Genomic DNA, 20,395 nt, shown 5'->3' on the forward strand with positions numbered 1-20,395 from the left:
CCTTAGTCACAGAGGGTACTGAGTGAATTTAAAGTTGCTTGGAATATATTAAGCTTTCTTGGAAAATTCTCTTTCCCTTGGATCAAATGGGTGAACAGAATATTAAGTTGAGTGTCCTCTTGTAACTTATACTCTGAAAATTTAGCCAATAGGTTTGCATATTGAAAGTTATTGGTCCAATCACATACCATGACTATAATTTACATAATTTACATCATCATTATTAATAAATTCCTGCATTCATCAGAATTTGCATCTGCTCAGTTTCCTAACCCTTCTACAGAGGTTGAAGACATTTAGCAGCCCTGGACTACCATTTAGTTACAGGGGAAGGAAATTCAGGCTTCGAAGTCCTTTTTGGATCAGCTGCGTTGAATGTGCTGCAGTTGTGTTCACTCTTCGTAAGTGGCTGCTTGGCGGAAGACTGAAATACACTTCTCCATTTGAAAATGAATCCTGACAAGTGTAAACTGGTGGGAATTTTCTGTAGCCTTCCTGGGATTCTTTTGATTTTGCTGGTCTCCTTTCTTCCCAAGAGCTACAGTGAGGGTGGGACAGACTGCTCACCTCCAGCCCAGCAGAAATACAGAGCTGTGAGCAGACGCCTCCAACAGTTTAGCTTTCTAAAGCCCAGTTGGACTAAGAGAAGGCAACGAGGTTGGTTATGCCAACCGGAGCATTTTTAACTTGCTTTTGTAGTTGCCCTTGAAACTAAGGTCATGTTGCTTCTGCTCATTGAGGGCGGTGGAGGCGATAGTGGATAGTAGAAGAGAGCACACATTGCCTCACTGAAGTGGCTGCACGTATCTGAGTCCTGTAGCTACTGTTTTATCTCTGTTTCTTAAAAGTATGCTTTTAAAAAGATTAGCCTAACACATTTCTGTGGACCGGTCTGGTGGAATCACCTGGGACTCTGAGGTGAGGATGGAAGGATTTAGCAGATAATGAAAAAGAACTCTGTTTGCACACATTTGAGAGGCTGAAAAATGGTTTTATCCCACTTGGGCTGGAGTGATTTGGCATTGGGGAAGATTCCCTGACTCGCCAATCTCTTTCCTTTAGTGACTGCAGCAGCAGCAGCGGCGGAGGCAGCGGCGGCAGCGCCTCGGTTCCTGAGCCCACCGCAGGCTGAAGGCATTGCGCGCAGTCCATGCCCGTAGAGGAAGTGTGCAGATGGGATTAACGTCCACATGGAGATATGGAAGAGGACCGGGGATTGGTACCGTAACCATGGTCAGCTGGGGTCGTTTCATCTGCCTGGTCGTGGTCACCATGGCAACCTTGTCCCTGGCCCGGCCCTCCTTCAGTTTAGTTGAGGATACCACATTAGAGCCGGAAGGTAAGTCATTTAATTTCACTTTTCAAGTTTGTTTTGGGATTTTTCTGGGGGCAGATTGTCAAGGCCTGTTTTAGAATCAGCTACCCTTGCATTGTAAATGGGGCTTCTAAGAGCACCTGATCGTGGTCTGTTGGCTCCCCGCAAGGCAGAGCTGATGAGAGAAGGTCCTTTGCTGCAACACTGCAGGCAGGATGGTATAGTTTGGTGGATTCTTGCTGTGTGTGTTTCTCTGTGCTGGGTGAGGGAGACAGCTGGGAGTTCGCCTTTATCCAGTGCCCGAGAGAACTGTGGAAGGGACGAACCTTGGGAGGATGTGTCATCTCTAGTCTCCCCCAGCAGCATTCCTACTGCTTACAATGTAAAGAATTGCTATTTTCTGACAAAAGGAACCACTAAAAGAAATTGCCAACATCTGAAATGCTGATGTCTTATTTTCATTGTTTAAGGAGAAAAGAAGGTTCTGAAGTTTAGCACAGAGAGAGAGGCTTGACATCTCAGAAATTTTTTTTAGCCATTGTAATTCATAATACTTAAGCAATGCATCATCACAGAGTGGCAGATTCTATTTTAGGTAAACTTGAAAGTGAATGTGCCAGGGGATCTCCTCCAGCTCTGAGAACCTCCAAGTATCACAGGGCATGCACCGGTGTCACAGCTTTGGAAATTTAATTTTCAAGGTGTAAGTCCAATTGTGAGGACTACATGAGGCCGAATTATTCAGCTTAGCAGATTTGGAACCTCTCTCCCAGCCCTTTGGAGACAACGTGAGCCAAGCCTCTACTTGGTGCTGCATTGAAATCTGTCATCAGTAGGGAATATTGGTAGCTGAGTTATTTTTCGAGTGGTAATCCGAGAATAAAACGGCAGATCCCAGCACTCATCACCACTTAATGAACCTGTTTGCGGAGAACCCACCTGGTGCCTGCCTGGCTTTAGGAACCCGCAGCAGTCCGAGTGGTGTCTGGGGTAAGCTGAGCTGCTCTGGGAACACGTCTCGTGCGTGGGGTGAATGAACAGCACACTTATCCAGTGGGTTAGGCTGGGAGAGGACCGAGAGCCCAGCCTCCTTAGCCGGATCAGGACAATTTAGGAAGGAGGGTTGTGTCCATCTGAGAGTTCTGAGAGATGTAAGCTCCCCAGGAAGACCCCGGGCACGTGTCATTAAAGGATGAGGACCGAAGCATTTATCACCTGAAGCAATGGTGTGAGAGTGGGGAACTTTTTGTTACACAGAGGGATGGCAGCTCTATAATTAACAGGTGTGGTGACATCTCCCTACGTCTCTGGGAAGGGAATCTGGTTTGTGTCTGAGGCTTGTATAGCTACAGCTACAGGCCGATTACGGAACTGCTTCTTGGTGATTTGTGCTGGGACACCAGGATGAATGTAATTGGCAGTGGTGATGAATTTTTACAGGGCTTTCATGTAAACGGGAAAAAGTTCCTGGTTTCTGAAAGTCATGCCTGTACTTCTTTAATTTTGCTAATAATTAAAATGGATGTTTCCATAGTTGCTGGTTTTCCCTTGAGTGCGTGGCTCAGCAACAACTGAGGAAGCTGAGCTGGGATTTCCTACAGTGCGGGCTTTAGAGCAACCCAGGTTAGGGAAAAACTGTCATTTTTCATTTTGGCTTTTCAGGGCAGCGTTATTGTGAGTTTATTTCAACATAAAGTGTAAAATGGTCTCGGAGGATTTGTTTTACTATATTTAATTCTTGAAGGAAGTTTAAAATTGTGTATACGTGCAGGGAGGGACAGGTGAGGCAGAGGGAAGAAATAGTGGAAAGGGACGAAGTTCCCCAAATGAGTCTTTGTGTAAGAATTTAAATCCAACAATGTGGGTATTGTTGGAAGCAGGCCTGCTCAACCTGGGATCTGTGGATGCACTTATGGATCAGGAAGGAGGTCCATGAAGTTCTGGAAATTTTAGGTAATATTTTGTTAATGTCCTTTTGTGCATTTTTATGGGTTTATAGTTTCCATGAGCTGTGAGTTCATCTGCATCCAGAATTATGAGATGGAAAAGAAAAGATGTCTTAGAGGAAGGTGCAAAACCTGACAAAGAGGAGGCTTTGGAAAAGCATACCAGTCCCAGGCCTCAGTTTCCCTTTCTGTCATCTGAGGGCTTGAGAAGATGATCTTTAGGGTCTCTTCATTAATAGTCATTGAATATTAATGTCCTCAGAAGTCTTCTGACTCTTCCACCAAAAGGTTGTTAGGAGATTTCCATTTGACCTGAACATAAAGAGCAATTAGCACAGGGGCTGGCATCCAGTAAGCACCGAATGCATGGCCTTGTCACCGTTGTCACCAGGGAGCTAGGAACATGGGTCTCCCCAGTCCCGTGGGCTGGTTGTGCCAGGTGCCACAATGTCAGAAAACAGCTAGGCTTTTGGAGACAGTTGAGAAGAAGAAAGTTGTTTTTGGAGGGAGGAGGCCCTTGGTGTTTCCAGGAAGCTGCGTTTGCTTTCTGTAGGGTCCCCACTTCCCCTCATCTGTTAGTCTAATACTGGCCACTGATTTGAGCCCTAAGACCAGTTCTGTTGCAGGAGTTCGCTTTGGTGTCAGAGGTGATTAGGAAGGTCATTGAATTATAGATGAGAAAGGAGTTTTTAACAACTGAAAATGGGCTCAGGCTTAGGCTCAGTGCTGGTGAATTGGAGAGAGAGAGAGAGAGAGAGTGTGTGTGTGTGCGTGCCTGTGCCCCTGTCCATCAGTTCTCCATGATTAGAACAACTATAGCTTTGGTTAGCAGTAAGTTCCACCTTGACCTTCTGTGCACCAAGGTCTTATCTTGTAAGACCTTTTGGTTTGCTAATTTATTTGGAAGCTCAGTTTAGATAATGTCTATGGGATAGGAGAAAAATGTGACTGAGAAGTTCCAGGAAGAAGCCTGGGCCCTAACACTAGAGGGTCCTTTTCTTTTGGCCCCTCAGGGAAAGGTTATGTTTAGTCATCTTGGCTTTGTACAATATCGTATCATACCATATGTCATATCATATATCATATATATAATTTGTCTTCTGGACACTTTCCGAAGTAGTAGCAGTGGGGTTGGGCCCACTCAATTGACTTAAAATAATCTCTAGGAGATTTTAGTTTTTAATATTTCAGATTAAATATGAGTTTTCCAATTGGTCATTCATTGTTAATTTCCTTTTGGTCATTCATTGTTATAGGGCACCAGCAGAGGAGTGAAAACATGGTTATTGACTCGAAGGGGGGCAGTCCTCAATGCCAAGTACTATTCTGTTGATTAACATTATAAATATTTGAAGTCTAGTCAAGCTTGATTACCCTGAGAGGGGGCAACTCTTACTTTCAAGTTCTTCCTGACATTGTCACCTACTCTGCTTAATTAAGTCATTGTTGACATTAATGGCATCTTTGTTTACACCAACCCAGTGGGAGCTAAAATGAAAGGGCTTTTCAACCCTAAACCCTTAATTACTTTCCCACCCTCCACAGAGTGTGACTTTGAAAAGTAACAAACTGAAAAAAAATGTAGTTTGTGTAGCAATTTTTTGTCAATCTTCTGAGAGGTGATGCTCTCCTGGACCAGCGTGAGTTGGTCCAGAGTTCAGTAGCAGAAACCTTGAGGACAGGATCTACACAGAGACCTCCCTAAGTAAGATTTTTCCAGCATGGTTTAAGTCCTTTGTTAGAAGTATTGTAAATGCCATAATATTAGCCATACGTATTTAATTGCAAGTTAAAAGAAAGGAAGAAAGAATATATCCGCATACCAAGAGTGAATGATTTAAAATAATCTTCTGTTTCATATTATCTGCATCTTTGTTTTTCAATATGAATGTTAATATTTAAGAGTTGACTGTAACTTGATAGTTAGCTTTGGAACAAGGACTTATTCTTGGTCAATTAAACCAAATACAGGCTTATGCAGTTAAATACACAATGAAGTACACATTCTTTATTAGTGTATAAAGTGTTTCACAATTCATAGACCAAGAGCCATGTTTAATATTACTTATAGAGCAGAAATTTGGTAAGCCCAGAGAACTGGTACTTGTATCATTTTATACTCGCTCTCTCTGATTCAAATTTGGGGTATATGTGTGTGTTTGTGTTTTGTCTGTTTATTTCAACCAGTTAAAAAACAGAGCACTTACTATGCCAATGGCCCCGCATCAAGCCATAAGTAAAGACTTTATTCCTTTCAAGTCTTTCTGACCCAGTTGAGGGTGAGAATTCACAAAACCACAGCAATCCAATATGAGATGTTTTTAATATCAGGCTTAACAAATAATTACATGGCTATGAAATAACTGGGGTCGTGTTTAAACTGGAAGTGTTTTGTTTAATGTTCGTAGTTTCAGTAAAATGGATCCACTAGTCTTCCAGTTTGCAGACTGTTGTTTAGGTGTTTGTTTAGCGAGGGTAATTGTTAAAAACTCCCTCTAATCTAGCTTACTCTTACATTTCCATTGAAGCTAATTTTAGTCATTAAAGGAAAACATGGGAAATTGATTTTTGGGTGCCTGGCTGTTAAGCTAGGTAGGAAATATAGCTGGTGTGCTACTCTCCACTGTACTGGTCTGATTCTTGGCAGGGGGACATCTCTGTAGGCGGTTCAGAAATTATTTTTTGGAAGTTTTTTAGGCTATTCCACAGATAATTCTGATCCAGTAGGTTTTATGCAACTGTGCAAAATGCTCATGGTCTCTACTTTTTTTTTCCTTGAGAGATGATTTTAGCCTTTGGTTTTTTGTTTGTTTTTGTTTTTTGAGGCAGAATCTTGATCTGCCACCCAGGCTGGAGTACAATGGTGGAATTGTACCCTCACTGTATCCTCAAACTTGGCTCACTGTACCCTCGAATTCCTGGGCTGAAGGGGTCTCCAACCTCCTGAGTAGCTGGGACTACAGGCCTGGATAATTTTTAAAAATATTTTGTAGATATGGGGTCTCGCCATGTTGCTCAGGCTGGTCTCCAACTCCTGGCCTCAAGCGATCCTCCAGCCTTGGCCTCCCAAAGTGCTGGGATTATAAGTGTGAGCCACCACGCCTGTGCTAGCCTTAAGTTTTGCATTTTTTTCATCTTTTTGCTGTATCCCATATGAGATTTAGAGATGGCTCTACTTTTTTTAGCTTTCCTAGCATTGAAGTGCTTGGTGTTGCTAACCATACCCCATCTTTACCACACCATCTTCCTCCCTGACTTGCCTTCTTAGTGTAGTTTGGTCAAGAACTTGAGGCCAAATTCTATTTTTTTTAAATTTAGCTTTTATTTTAGGTTTGGGGATACATGTGAAGGTTTGTTATATAGGTAAACTCGTGTCATGGGGGTTCGTTGTACAGATTGTTTCATCACCCAGGTATTAAGCCTAGTACCCAACAGCTATTTTGTCTGCTCCTCTCTCTCCTCCCACCCACCCTCCACCCTCAAGTAGACCTCAGTGTCTGTTCTTTTCTTTGTGTTCATGATTTTTCGTCATTTAGCTCCCACTTATAAATGAGAATATGCAGTATTTGGTTTTCTGTATTTGGTTTGTTGCTAAGGATAATGGCCTCCAGCTCCATCCATGTTCTTGCAAAAGACATGATCTTGCTCTTTTTCATGGCTGCATAGTATTTTATGGTGTATATGTACTACGTTTTCTTTATCCAATCTGTTATTGATGAGCATTTAGGTAGATTCCATGTCTTTGCTATTGCGAATAGTGCTGCATTGAACATTTGTCTGCATGTGTCTTTATGGTAGAATGATTTATATTCCTTTGGGTATATACCCAGTAATGGGATTGCTGGGTTGAATGGTAGTTCTGCTTTTAGCTCTTTGAGTAATCACCACACGGCTTTCCACAATTATTGGGCTAATTTGCACTCCTCCTAACAGTGTATAAGTGTTTCCTTTTCTCTGCAGTCTCACCAGCATCTGTTATTTTTTGACTTTTTATTAATAGCCATTCTGACTTGTGTGAGATGGTATCTCATCGTGGTTTTGATTTGCATTTCTCTAGTGATGAGATTTTTTCCTTCATATGCTTGTGGGACGCATATATGTCTTCTTTTGAAAAGTGTCTGTTCATGTCCTTTGCCCACTTTTTATGTGATTATTTGTTTTTCTCTTGTAAATTTAAGTTCCTTATAGATGCTGGACATTAGATCTTTGTTAGATGCATAGTTTACAAATATTTTATCCCATTATGTAGGTTGTCTGTTTACTCTGTTGATAGTTTCTTTTGCTGTGCAGAAGCTCTTAAGTTTAATCAGATCCCATTTGTCAATTTTTGCTTTCGTTGCGATTGCTTTTTATGTCTTTGTCATGAAATCTTTGCCCATTCCTATGTCCAGGATGGTATATTGCCTAAGTTGTCTTCCAAGGTTTTTTAGTTTTGGGTTTTACATTTAAGTCTTTCTTCCATCTTGAGGTGATTTTTTGTATATGGTATAAGGAAGGGATTGGCTTCAGTCTTCTGTATGTGGCTAGCCAGTTATCCCAGCACCATTTATTGAATAGGGAGTCTTTTCCCCATTGCTTGTTTGCATCAGTTTTGTCGAAGAGCAGATGTTCGTAGGTGTGTGGTAGGTGTGTGGCCTTATTTCTGGGCTCTCTATTCTGTTCCATTGGTCTACATGCCTGTTTTTATACCAGTACCATGCTGTTTTGGTTACTGTAGCCCCACAGTATAGTTTGAATTCGGGTAATGTGATGCCCCCAGCTTTGTTATTTTTGCTTAGGATTGCCTTGGCTATTCAGAGGCTAAGTTCTTTTAAGGAGAGGTCTGATTGAACAAGATGCTGGACAGGTCATTGTGGTGGTCCTTCATGTCTTGAAGATGTCTCCTTCTATGATAGACAAAAGTCACACTTTTTACAAGTTTCTCTTTCTTCACCGTGATTTGTATGTGGTAGCTGACTTCTATTTATATAACTTCAAGCTCTTACCGTTTAAATATTTATACACAAGTATGAATCATTGGGACAAGCCATGGCCATCCTTGAAGAGTGCGTGTCAAGTAGAATAGGCATGCTTTAGATTTTCAGTAATTTTGGTTTTGGGAAACCGGTACCGTGGCAGAGTTTTCAGATGCTGAGTGTGTCATTTACTCTACTTTGGAATACTGTGAGTAATTCTGTGCCATTGTGGACTTTGGCCACATCGTGCCACTCTCAAAAACTCCTCATTCTTTTTGACAGTACCAAGTCAGGGGGCTAAGCTGTTGTATATTCTTTCCTTTAACCCCTTGTCTAACTAAAGAATGGTAAATTCCAATTCATTTCAGAATGGAATGCACACATATAGAGTTTCAGGTTATGCTGAATGTGTTTTATGAGGAGGCTAAAAATAGCTTGTAAGGAAAATGCTGATAGATTCAGGAATGAGAACAAGGGATGTATTTATTTGTATGATTTATGTGGCACCTTTCTTGGAGACAACTCAATTCTGAGCTCTAACGTTAATAAACTCTATATAAATTGTCGTGATTATTTTCGAACGCTTGAGCTCCTATATTACTATATGTGACCCATTTTTATACCTGACAGTTTACTGTTAAATTTTCCATAGTGACCAGTTGTAATATTTTAAAAGTATCCAGACCTAGAACTAGAAATACCATTTGACCCAGCCATCCCATTACTGGGTATATACCCAAAGGACTATAAATCATGCTGCTATAAAGACACATGTACACGTATGTTTATTGTGGCACTATTCACAATAGCAAAGACTTGGAACCAACCCAAATGTCCAACAATGATAGACTGGATTAAGAAAATGTGGCACATATACACCATGGAATACTATGCAGCCATAAAAAACGATGAGTTCATGTCCTTTGCAGGGACGTGGATGAAACTGGAAAACATCATTCTCAGTAAACTATCGCAAGGACAAAAAACCAAACACCGCATGTTCTCACTCATAGATGGGAACTGAACAATGAGACCTCATGGACACAGGAAGGGGAACATCACACTCCGGGGACTGTTGTGGGGTGGGGGGAGGGGGGAGGGACAGCATTAGGATATATACCTAATGCTAAATGACGAGTTAATGGGTGCAGCAAAACAACATGGCACATGGATACATATGTAACAAACCTGCACATTGTGCACATGTACCCTAAAACCTAAAGTATAATTTAAAAAAAAAAAAAAAGTATCCAGACATTGAAAAGGCCCACTGTGTGTATCTATGGTGTGTGTATGTGTTCGGGGGGATGTGTTAGAAAATGAATGTCAAGATCATTGCAATGGTTAAGTTTAGGTTTTAAACTCTTTGAACACTCTTAAAAGTTCAGATTGTCAGTTGACAGTGGGATTGCCCCCAAAGATGTGTGGCTGCCTTAAGGAGCCTTCTTGTCCTGCTAAGCCTCCTGGATTTCTACCAATGCATGTTGCATTTCTACCTGGCTGCAATAGACGCACAACTGCATATATATCGTGGACATTTATAGATGTTTCAAATTTAAAACCACTCAAATTTTTAAAAGAACAAGAATCTTCTATGCATTTAATCTAAATTCTGTATCTGCCATTCTTAAAAATAGAATGGAATAAAATTGTTTTGGATGGCGTGTGGTATGCTTTCTGGAGACATAAACTAACAGAGGGAACTTGACCCTGGGAGGTAGGTTTGAATCTCTCCACTATCTACTGATGCTGTGATTTCAGAAAAGTTAGATAATCTCTGTGAGCCTCAAAGATAGTATCTATCTTGAAGGGTGAATGTGCAGATTAAATGCAAATGAAATGTAAAGCCCCTACTGAATTTCCTGGCCCAGAGTAGGTGTTCATTAAATGCTGATTTCTTCCCTGTCCCACTTCCTGTCAAAGTAAATCTAAAACCAGTATTTCCTGGACCAATAAGATGTTTACTCTACAGTGTATAGTGATAATTGTCGGATGAGAGGCATTTACATTAATTAAAATGTAAAACTGGCTCTAGGCCCTGGATTCGTCCAACCCTTTTTATTATCTTGGGCTTTTGCAAGTCCCATGGATTTTAGAAATGGGATCATCCTGCTGCTTGCAGTCCAAATGGTTCAAGGTTGACATTTTTTTTCCCCTCTGTTGAAAAAAGTCAGTTGCAGCTCTGTAATAATAACAGCAGACACATACTTCATGAGGAACAATGTATTTTGGCAAAAGAGTTTTCTGTTTGAAGCTTCAAAATACAAAATACACTGCCACATTGCCATCAGGCCCTGTGAAAACTTTGGAGAGGGGTTATGGAATCAGTTGGGGTGGGGTGCGGGATGGAGAGGGGTTATGGAATCGGTTGGGGTGGGGTGCGGGATGGAGAGGGCTTATGGGATCGGTTGGGGTGGGGTGCGGGATGGAGAGGGCTTATGGGATCGGTTGGGGCGGGGTGCGGGATGGAGAGGGGTTATGGAATCGGTTGGGGTGGGGTGCGGGATGGAGAGGGGTTATGGGATCGGTTGGGGTGGGGTGCGGGATGGAGAGGGGTTATGGGATCGGTTGGGGTGGGGTGCAGTGTGGTGTGTTCTGCTTTTGGCCAGGCTGGACAGGGGAGCTCCATAACATGTTATGGTCATCCTTGTCATGTTTGCCTTTAGTGACCTCCCCTGAACACTCCTAGATGAGATTTTTATCTGCATGGAAGGGAGCTCAAGGAAATTGTGATGGGACCCACAGTACTGAAGCAGACAGGAGCTGAACAAGCATTTGCACGATACCCCTATGGAGGTTACTTGGTAGGACAGGCTATGCAGTGGGGGCAGTATGGATGAGGTCGTGTTTCTTTAGCGCATTCCTTGAGATGATGATGATGATGGTGATGATGATGATAACTGGCTACCATTTATTGAGTGCCTGACATGGTTGGACTCTGTGCTAGGTACTTTAACATATATTATCTCTCATCTTAATAACCCACAACATCTTGGGTATTCCTATTCTCATTTTATGGACAAGGTAACTGAAATTCTTGGGAATCAAGTGACTTCTCCAGGACCTCATCGTTAGTGAGTGTGGGCCCAGGTCTTTGGGTGAATGTGTTGGTGTAAGAAAAATTTCCCTTCTCCTTCCTGAGCAGGAGGATTTTTTTTTTGCTGGAGAATGTGGTGACCCCTCATTCTTTCCTAAATCTGTCATTTGACTATTAAACCTGTTAGGGACACTGCTGGTTGATTGTTTCTTTCTCACACATCCATACCGAATTCTCCTAAAGACATTTGAAGAAAAATTCCAGGCAATAAAAATGTTCAATAATTATACTTTTGATTCTTCTAGAATGGCTTCTGGTGGCATGTGGCCTATTGGAAAGAGGCTAACCCTGGCTGCTGCCAAGGATACCAGTGGGAGACTGGGTCCCAGTTGGTGGTCTAGGCTGCGCCACACCATAGGAGTCCAGAACAAGAAGGGCTGGCCCCTGTTGCCCATTGACGCATGAGCCACCTCAGCAGAGCAGGCCGTCCCCAGTTATTCCTTGTCCCGGATGCCTCTGCTGGTCTGTCCCAGTGCCTGCTAACCCTCAGCTGTTGCCACTTTGATATTATGTCAAGCTTTTCTTCCCAGAATTTCTGATTTACGACTGGGTAGGAAGTCAAGGGCTACCTGCATAGACAGACCCCTGTACCTGGGACTCCCACGAACTGTGGTCATGGAAACAAGCACCAAGGCCTACCCGACCCTTCTAATGTCATTTTTCTGCAGAGATTAGGAGGAGAGACTAAGAAAGCCAAAAAAGAAAAAATTCCAAGAATGAAAAGGCCAAAAGCAGAAACACCTACTCTTCTTCCAGTCTTGGCCAGGAAGGGTGTCCTTAGGGGAAAAAAAGAGGCCAGGGAATGGAGCCCATTTTTAAAGCAAGCAAAGATCAGTTTGGTATTTAAAAATAAAAAGTGAACTCCAGCACCAGCTAATGTGGAGGTGAATCGAGCTGGTTTAGGCAGCTGAACTTCGCTCTTGGCTACTTGTACAGCAATTGCAGAACACTCGGGGGTCCTAGGCATTTCAAAGTGGGAGTTGAGTTTTGGAGGAAAGTTGTGGAATTCCTTTTTCTTTTTAATTTTAATTCTAATTTTTTAATTTTAATTTTTTAAATTTTTTAATTTTTTTTTTTTTTTTTTTTTATGAGAGAGTCTCTTGCTCTGTCACCCAGGCTGGACTGCAGTGGTGCGATCTTGGATCACTGCATCCTCTGCCTCGCGGGTTCAAGCGATTCTCCTGCCTCAGCATCTAGAGTAGCTGGGATTACAGATGTGTACCACCACGCCCGGCTAATTGTATTTGTAGTAGAGATGGGGTTTCACCATATTGGTCTCGAACTCTTGACCTCAGGTGATCCACCACCTCACCCTCCCGAAGTGCTGGGATTACAGGTGTGAACCACCGCGCCTGGCCTTAGAGTTCTTGACTAGGAGATGCTGCAAATTTCCCTCTTAAATTTGCAGCTCCCTGTGTGATGACAACTTTCAGAGCTTGGCAGAGGCAAGATGGTATAAACATGATTTTTAGATTGCAGGGTAATTGCTGTGGTTTCTTTGAGTTTTTTCATCCATTTGTTCCCCAAATAATTTTTGAGACCTACTATGTGCCAGGTTCTGTGGGGATAGAATAGCAAGCAATAAACAGTTGAGTGGGGGAGACAGGCTCTTGTCAAATAATTGCAAAAGTGAAGGGCTAGGACCGGGTGCAGTGGCTCACGCCTGTAATCCCAGCACTTTGGGGGGCCTAGGTGGGTGGATCATGAGGTCAGGAGTTCGAGACTAGCCTGGCCAACATGGTGAAACCTGGTCTCTACAAAAAATACAAAAATTAGCCGGGGGTGGTGGCAGGCACCTGTAGTCCCAGGTACTTGGGGGGCTGAGGCAGGAGAATCTTTGAACCTGGGAGGCAGAGGTTGCAGTAAGCTGAGATCACGCCATTGCACTCCAGCCTGGGCGACAGGATGAGACTCTGTCTCAAAAATAAATAAATAAAATGAAATAAAATAAAAATAAAAATAAAAAATGAAGGGCTAGGTCCAGTCGAAGGTGAAGATTCTGTGAAGGAAAAGCATGGGCTGGAGCCATGTGCCCCATGTTTAGGAGTTTCCAGGGACTGGGACTATGAAGCTGCTGCTGCTGCTGTTTTTTTTTTGTTGTTGTTGTTGTTTGTTTTTTAATGCAGGGTCTCACTCTGTTCACTGTGTCACCCAGGCTGGAGTGCAGTGGTGCAATCACAGCTCATTGCATCCTGGACCTCATGGGCTCAAGCGGTCTTCCCACCTCAGCCTTCTGAGTAGCTGGGACTATAGGTGCAGGCTGATTTTTTTTTTTTTTTTTTTTTTTTTGGTAGAGATGGGTTCTCACTTGTTGCCCAGCCTGGTCTCAAACTCCTGGGCTCAAGCGATCCTCCCACCTTGGCCTCCCAGAGTGCTGGGATCACAGGTGTTAGCCACCACACCTGAGGCTGGTCTTCCCCTTAAGGAGGTGGCACCCACCTGGATTCCCCAGCAAACCCACCTGCATTGCAAGGTTGACCATTACCAGTACCAGCCACCTTGCCTGCTAGGTTGACCCTTGTCCAGTGAGGCAATTTTCCAGGGCCTAGCCTCTCTGCTGTCCCTTGCTGGCTTCACCTGTTGTGTTGATGGAGGCGGAGCAGAGGCCGCTGAGTGAGTGCGTGCAGCTGGGCTCAGAGACCCCCCTTCTCCCCTCCTGTGAGGTGCTTGCCTTTGAAGGTGTGGCGAGTGAGGAGGCCGGTCAAGGGCATCCCGGCAGCCTCCAGGCCGTATTTGAGTGGGTTATTTCGGCCTGCTTCCTATCTGTTTTCTGTTACTACCTGTAATTGGCAGAGCTTCTTGCCAGACCAATGTGGAGGCAGAGAGATGGCCGGAGGGTGGCCAGGGGAGTCAGGCCAGGTGTTGGCAGGATGGCGATTCTGCCTCCTCCCAGGTGCCTCGCCTGGGGGATGCCCTGTCCCAGGAAGCCAACATTCGTGGGAGCCGCGCACAGCCCTTCTGAGATCTAAAGCTTCCCTCCCAATGCTGCTTTGGAGGGTTGTGAGAGGTAGTGACTCTTTAAAGTTTGTTTGTTTTCTTGAAGCTTTTACCTCTATGCAAATATGCAGTTTGGAGCAGGGAAGAAAGGTTAACTGTGGTGGCGCCAACTCTTAACGTGGAATGTCCTGAATTAATGTGGGTTTCAGTCCTCCGGCTCAGGATCCCCTGAGGGAGAGTTTTTCTTTCCTCTGCAAAGCACAGGAGAAAAGTGATCCCTGTGGCTCCGACCTGCCTTCCTTGGGTTCTGCGGTGCAAACCAGCTGGGACCGTGTCCCGCCCACCCGAAGGCAGTGTGGGGAACCTCTCCTCCAGGTCATTCCCATTTAGCTGATTGCTGCCGGCTCCCCCGGCCACAACTCTGTGCCTTCAGGCCTCTGCACGGGTTTCGATGCTGGCCGGGCCTGAACTTGGTGAGCCTCAAGCAGCCGGATCAAACCCATTCAAATGAGGAAGACCATCTGTTTCCCAGTCTCCAGCTGCTGCCGCTTCATTTGCAAATGGCTGGGATGCTGCTGAGGGGATCAGGCCGGGGACACATCTGCAGACTCTGAAGGAGTGTTGGAACCCAGATCCTGCTGAGAGAAGAAAGGCCGAGCCCTTTAAATCAGCCTGCCGAACAGTACCCCCAGAAGGTCCTGAATTGAGAAAGCAGGAGGCAGCCTTGCCCTCCCGGAATAACTCTTAACCTTCCCTTTTCTTTTGTAGCCTTGACCACTTTAAAAGTATTTCTTTATTCAGAAAGTGCTTAGTGTGGGAGGGCCTGCTCTACGGGCTTGGGGGAAAATGTCAAACGGGATTTGGACATCGATCTGACCTTTCAGGGCCATACAGGGCAAATGTATCCGCTGGAGTATGCACCATTTATTGAATGTTTACATCAACATCAGGGAGGTGAGCTTGTCCCAGCAGCAGCTTCTAGGAGCCACAGGTAACAGTAAGTGTGGCAAGGTGACTGTCCCTGAAAACCTGCTTCTGGAATGAGTCAGGCTTTAGGGTATGCTCTCTGGAATGCAGGCCAGCCGCCCCAACTCACAGCACTGCAGGCCCTTAGCTCTGTGGACTGCGTGAGGCACAGCTGTGGGGACTCTTGCCCGTGGTTTGGTGTTTGCAGGGTTATTCCCGGCATGCTGTAGGGCTAGGGTAAGTTATCCAGCTCCTGAGCCCTGCTGGGGTTCTCATCTCAAGGGAATTCTGTGGTGTGTTATTGCACCCCACATGCACATATCAGCTGCTCTCAAATGTGTTGGATGGATGAATAGTAGAAGGTATTTTAAGAAGCCACAGGCCTCTTTGTAAATTAAACAGGCATCATACATGGGTGTTGATAATGATGAATCTCACAAAACCTTCAGAAGTTTAGTCTCTGGGAACATTCCAGAAATCCTCACTTAGGTAACTTATATGTGATGAGACCTATTCGTTCACTTGAAAGAAAACCTGTTTTGAAATCAGAGGAATGCAAATGGAGGCTCTCACATGGTTGGAAAAAGCAATCTGCCGGCCAGTTACGCCCCGTAACAGGAACCCAGGAGTGCCCTCCTGGCCAGGGATGAGTTGCAGGATGGGGACCCCCCCACCTCCAGCTGCCTGCCAGGATGAGAAGTGCTTGCTCTCAGACGTGCCCCTCACTTTAAGTATACAGAGGCCTTCCTAGGCAGCCTTTGATTGTGTCCTTGTGGTGACCTTGCCCTGCAGCAGGCAGCCCTGGAGATGTTTTTCTCTTCTCTAAAGCATGACTCTGAGGCTCAGCGGTGTGAGGCTTTCCAAGCTGACACGTTCACTACTGGCAGAGGCAGGTCTCAAACTCTCATCCTTGGACACTGGAGCTGAACTTCTTGCAGTGTGGGTCTTGGACCAGCAGCAGCATCAGGCCTCACCTGTGGGAAATAAAGAATGTCAGCCCCCACCCCCAGGCCTACTGACCCAAAATCTTTTTTTGTTTTTTCCTTTTGAGACAGAGTTTTGCTCTTGTTGTCCAGGCCGGAGTGCAGTGGCACAATCTCGCCTCACTGCAACATCTGCCTCCGAAGTTCAAGTGATTCTCTTCCCTCAGCCTCCCGAGTAGCTGGGATTATAGGCTCCCGCCACCAGACCTGGCTAATTTTTGCATTTTTAGTAGAGACAGGGTTTCACCATGTTGGCCAGGCTGGTCTCTAACTCCTGGTCTCAAGTGACCCACCCGTCTCGGCCTCCCAAAGTGCTGGGATTACAGGCGTGAGCCACAGCGCCCGGCTGACCCAGGATCTTTGGAAGTGGGAGCAAGGAAGCTGTCTTAAACTGACCACGTGGTTTTATGCACAGTGAAGTCTGAGAAACATTGCATTGATCCCTACTCCGGTCCCTCTCCATACATCTTTTGGGTGGAGTGGGTTGGGGACGCAGATTGTCTTTGGCTGTGCATGTGCTAGGGGATGAACAGGATGAGATGGGAGCAGTGCAGTGTCTTAATGGGAATCAGGGGATTTTCACGGAGGAGCTATTGGAAATGGGCTGAATAGGAGCCTGCCAGGCAGCTAGCTGGGTGGGCTTGTAGGTGGAGGGAACAGTGCCCATGTGGACAGGCAAGCCAGAGTGTCAGAGAGAGGGGGAGGTGGGGCTTGGAGCAACCAAGCCTCAATGCGCATCATGTTCTTCGGGTTTTATTCTCGCTGACTTTGGAGTGGTTTGTGCCTTTTTAAAAGAGTAGAGATCATGTGCTCTTCAGAAGATTCCTCTGGGGGTCTGCGGTGGCTACAAGGGGTGCACCATGGGTGATGGCTTAGGCGCATTGCAGAGGTCTTATGGAGGGCTAGAAGAGGCCTGTGGGATGCAGTTTTGCCCGTACTTCCTTTCAGAGCTAAGCTTTCTATCAGGGATAGGTCTAACAGGTGAAGGGGTGTGGGGGCTGATCAGAGGAAGGGCCAGAGGAAAAGAGGGGCTTCAGGGCCGACTTGGAGCATGGGTGGCAGTTCAGTGGTGTGACTCCCTTCATCGTGTAAGAGAAGAGGCTGGTGGAGGAGGAGGAGGTGGAAGGTCACTTGCTTGTTTTGGATACGACCTCTGCAGACATCCAGGTTATGTGTTTCCTCCCCCCGGGCAGGTGGAAATATGAACCTACAAGCAGGGACTTGAGTGGCATCTGCGGGGAGGAGGTGGGAAAAGCCACAGGTGCCCAGGAGACTGGAATGCAGGGAAAGGACCAGAAGAGCCAGAGGTGGAATTCTGGGTATATCCATGGATACAGGAGGGGTGGCAGGGAAGGAAAAGTTTCCTAGAAAGGCAAGAAGACCTCCTTGACATGTTCCTGTCCATAAGAACACATACACACATGCACGCACAAGCAGGGAGCAGAATGCTAACCGAAGATAATTAACCCACAACTCTGTGTTAGGGATTGAGAAAGAGAACAGGAGCCCTGCCCCCTCCTCTCTCACTTCCCGACCTTCCACACTGAGAAGACCTGGCTAGGCAGCCTTGCTTTTTTTCCTGTTTAGCGGAGGAGTGAGGATTTCAGCCGGAAGGTCTTTCTGATGGCAGATGTGTAAGTGCCAGACATTGTGCTGGGTGCCTTCTGTGTCCTGTCTCATTTATTATTGTTCCTGCTCTGAGGACTTGACTCAAGGTCACACGATTTGTAAGTGGCAGAGTCTCGGTGTCAGTGACAGGTCTGTTTGGTGTCTCTCTCTCTCTCTCTCTCTATATATATATATATATTTTTTTTTTTTTTTTTTTTTTTGAGATGGAGTCTCGCTCTGTCATCCAGGCTGGAGCACAGTGGCGCGATCTCGGCTCACTGCAACTTCCGCCTCCCAGGTTCAAGCGATTCTCCTGCCTCAGCTTCCTTGAGTAGCTGGGACTATAGGCGCCTGCCACCATGCCCAGCTAATTTTTGTATTTTTAATAGAGATGGGGTTTCACCATGTTGGCCAGGCTGGTCTTGAACTCCTGACCTCAAATGATCCACCTGTCTCAGCTTCCCAAAGTTCTGGGATTACGGGCATGAGCCACCATGCCCGGCCTTGGTCTGTACCTTTAACACCCCCAGCCTTTTCTGAAGAGTCACCAGAGAAGGGACAAAAATGAGGCCATAGCCTTACTGCTAAGGGACCATGAGAGGCTTGGGGTATAGCTATCTGTTGAGACAGGTGCTTTACTACTTTGTAAGATGAAGAGAGCTGCCTCTGGCTGAGCACTGTCATTAGGACTCAGGGGATGGAAGCGTTTTGAGACCAGAGGGTTCAGTTTCAGGACTGGAGATCATAATGTGTCCATTTTACAGAGTGACAACTCTGTAGGGCCACTCTTCACCCTAAGATTGTGTTATTAAAGGCCAGGCACATCCTATTCACTCCTTCACCTCCTTGTGAGCCCCTCACATGCCTTCTGATGAAAGGGTTTTCCCTAGAACAGTGTGTCCCAAGAAGCCCTGAAGGGCTGAAGATGTACCAGCTTTCTCTGCTATGTCCAGCAAGCGTATTTTCAGAAGGTAGGAGGCTCGGGCTGGGCTGGCCAGGCAGCCAGGCACACAGACTCCTCATTGTACATCCGAGCTGGGGCATGCAGGACTTCAACATAACAGCGCAAGTATCTATTTCCTGGGCACTATATGATCTAATGGCCTGTCACTTTGGGAAATGCTTTCTGAACAAAAGACTCAATTTATTTATTTATTTATTTATTTATTTTTTTATTTATTTTGAGACGGAGTCTTGCTCTGTGCCCCAGGCTGGAGTGCAGTGGCGCGATCTCGGCTCACTGCAAGCTCCGCCTCCCGGGTTCACGCCATTCTCCTGCCTCAGCCTCCCGAGTAGCTGGGACTACAGGCGCCCACCAACACACCCGGCTAATTTTTTGTATTTTTAGTAGAGACGGGGTTTCACTGTGTTAGCCAGGATGGTCTCGATCTCCTGACCTCGTGATCCGCCCGCCTCGGCCTCCCAAAGTGCTGGGATTACAGGCGTGAGCCACCGCGCCCGGCCTATTTATTTATTTATTTTTTGAGACGGAGTTTCGCTCTTGTTGCCCAGGCTGGAGGGCAATGGCGTGATCTCGGCTCACCTCAACCTCCGCCTCCCAGGTTCAAGCAATTCTGTTTCACCCACTCTAGTAGCTGGGATTACAGGCATGTGCCACCACGCCCGGCTAATTTTGTATTTTTAGTAGAGACGGGGTTTCTCCATGTCGGTCAGGCTGCTCTCGAACTCCTGACCTCAGGTGATCCGCCCTCGGCCTCCCAAAGTGTTGGGATTACAGGTGTGAGCCACCGCGCCCGGCCTTTTATTTTTTTAATTATTATTTTTTTTTATTTATTTATATTTTTGAGACGAAGTCTCGCTCAGTCACCCAGGCTGGAGTGCAGTGGCACGAACTCGGCTCACTGCAACCTCTGCCTCCCAGGTTTAAGTGATTCTCCTGCCTCAGTCTCCCGAGTAGCTGGGATTACAGGCGTGCACCACCACGCCTGGCTTAATTTTTGTATTTTTAGTAGAGATGGGGTTTCACCATGTTGGCCAGGCTGGTCTTCAACTCCTGACCTCAGGTGATCCACCAGCCTCGGCCTGCCAAAGTGCTGGGATTACAGGTGTGAGCCACTGCACTCGGCCAGGACTTGATTTTGAAGTTCTTGTGCAAGCAAAGCTGCCCATATCTAGGAGTTTATGCACACAGTACTGATTCAATACCTGCGTCTTAGTGTTCCATCGGGAATTTTTCACTCATGAAATATGAGTTTAATACACGTGTTGGGACCAGGGAAAAAACCTTCCCTCTGTGCATCTGTTTTTGGAGAACACTGTCATGGACAGCCAAAAACATCAGATCAAAAGCGAGAGGGATACTGACAAAACAGGGAGTGTGGATTTCCACTTTGGGTGGGGACACTGGGAGACATGGTGACTCACTCTTCAGTAAGTGCATTCTTAGGCTCTTTACTCTGTGTGCATTTTTATTTTGTCATGGGCAACAACATAATTTAAACGTGAAGAGCCATCCAGCATGTTTCTCAAAGGCAGACTTAAATGATATGAGGGGTGTGCCTAAATATATAATTTTTAATGGTTACCATATTGGAAACATTAGCCATGATCCCATCTGATCACTAGGA

General features: G+C 45.5%; 1 protein-coding gene across 11 annotated transcripts in view; it reads left to right on the forward strand.

Moving 5' to 3' along the window:
- The window catches only part of FGFR2 (fibroblast growth factor receptor 2), a 121,643-nt gene that overhangs the window by 3,686 nt on the left and 97,562 nt on the right, over positions 1 to 20,395 (forward strand). For 9 of the 11 annotated variants that reach the window (XM_030806170.1, XM_030806181.1, XM_030806197.1 and 6 more), the window contains exon 2: positions 1,063 to 1,339. In XM_030806170.1, the coding sequence (XP_030662030.1) occupies positions 1,174 to 1,339 (166 nt within the window). In that variant the 5' untranslated portion in view covers positions 1,063 to 1,173. Of the gene's footprint in view, positions 1 to 311; positions 402 to 712; positions 919 to 1,062; positions 1,340 to 20,395 lie in introns of those variants that run through there. The other 2 variants (XM_030806175.1, XM_030806180.1) reach the window with 2 other exon arrangements.

The sequence above is a fragment of the Nomascus leucogenys genome, chromosome 3 (assembly GCF_006542625.1).
Source record: "Nomascus leucogenys isolate Asia chromosome 3, Asia_NLE_v1, whole genome shotgun sequence".
NCBI classification, from domain to species: Eukaryota; Metazoa; Chordata; class Mammalia; order Primates; family Hylobatidae; genus Nomascus; species Nomascus leucogenys.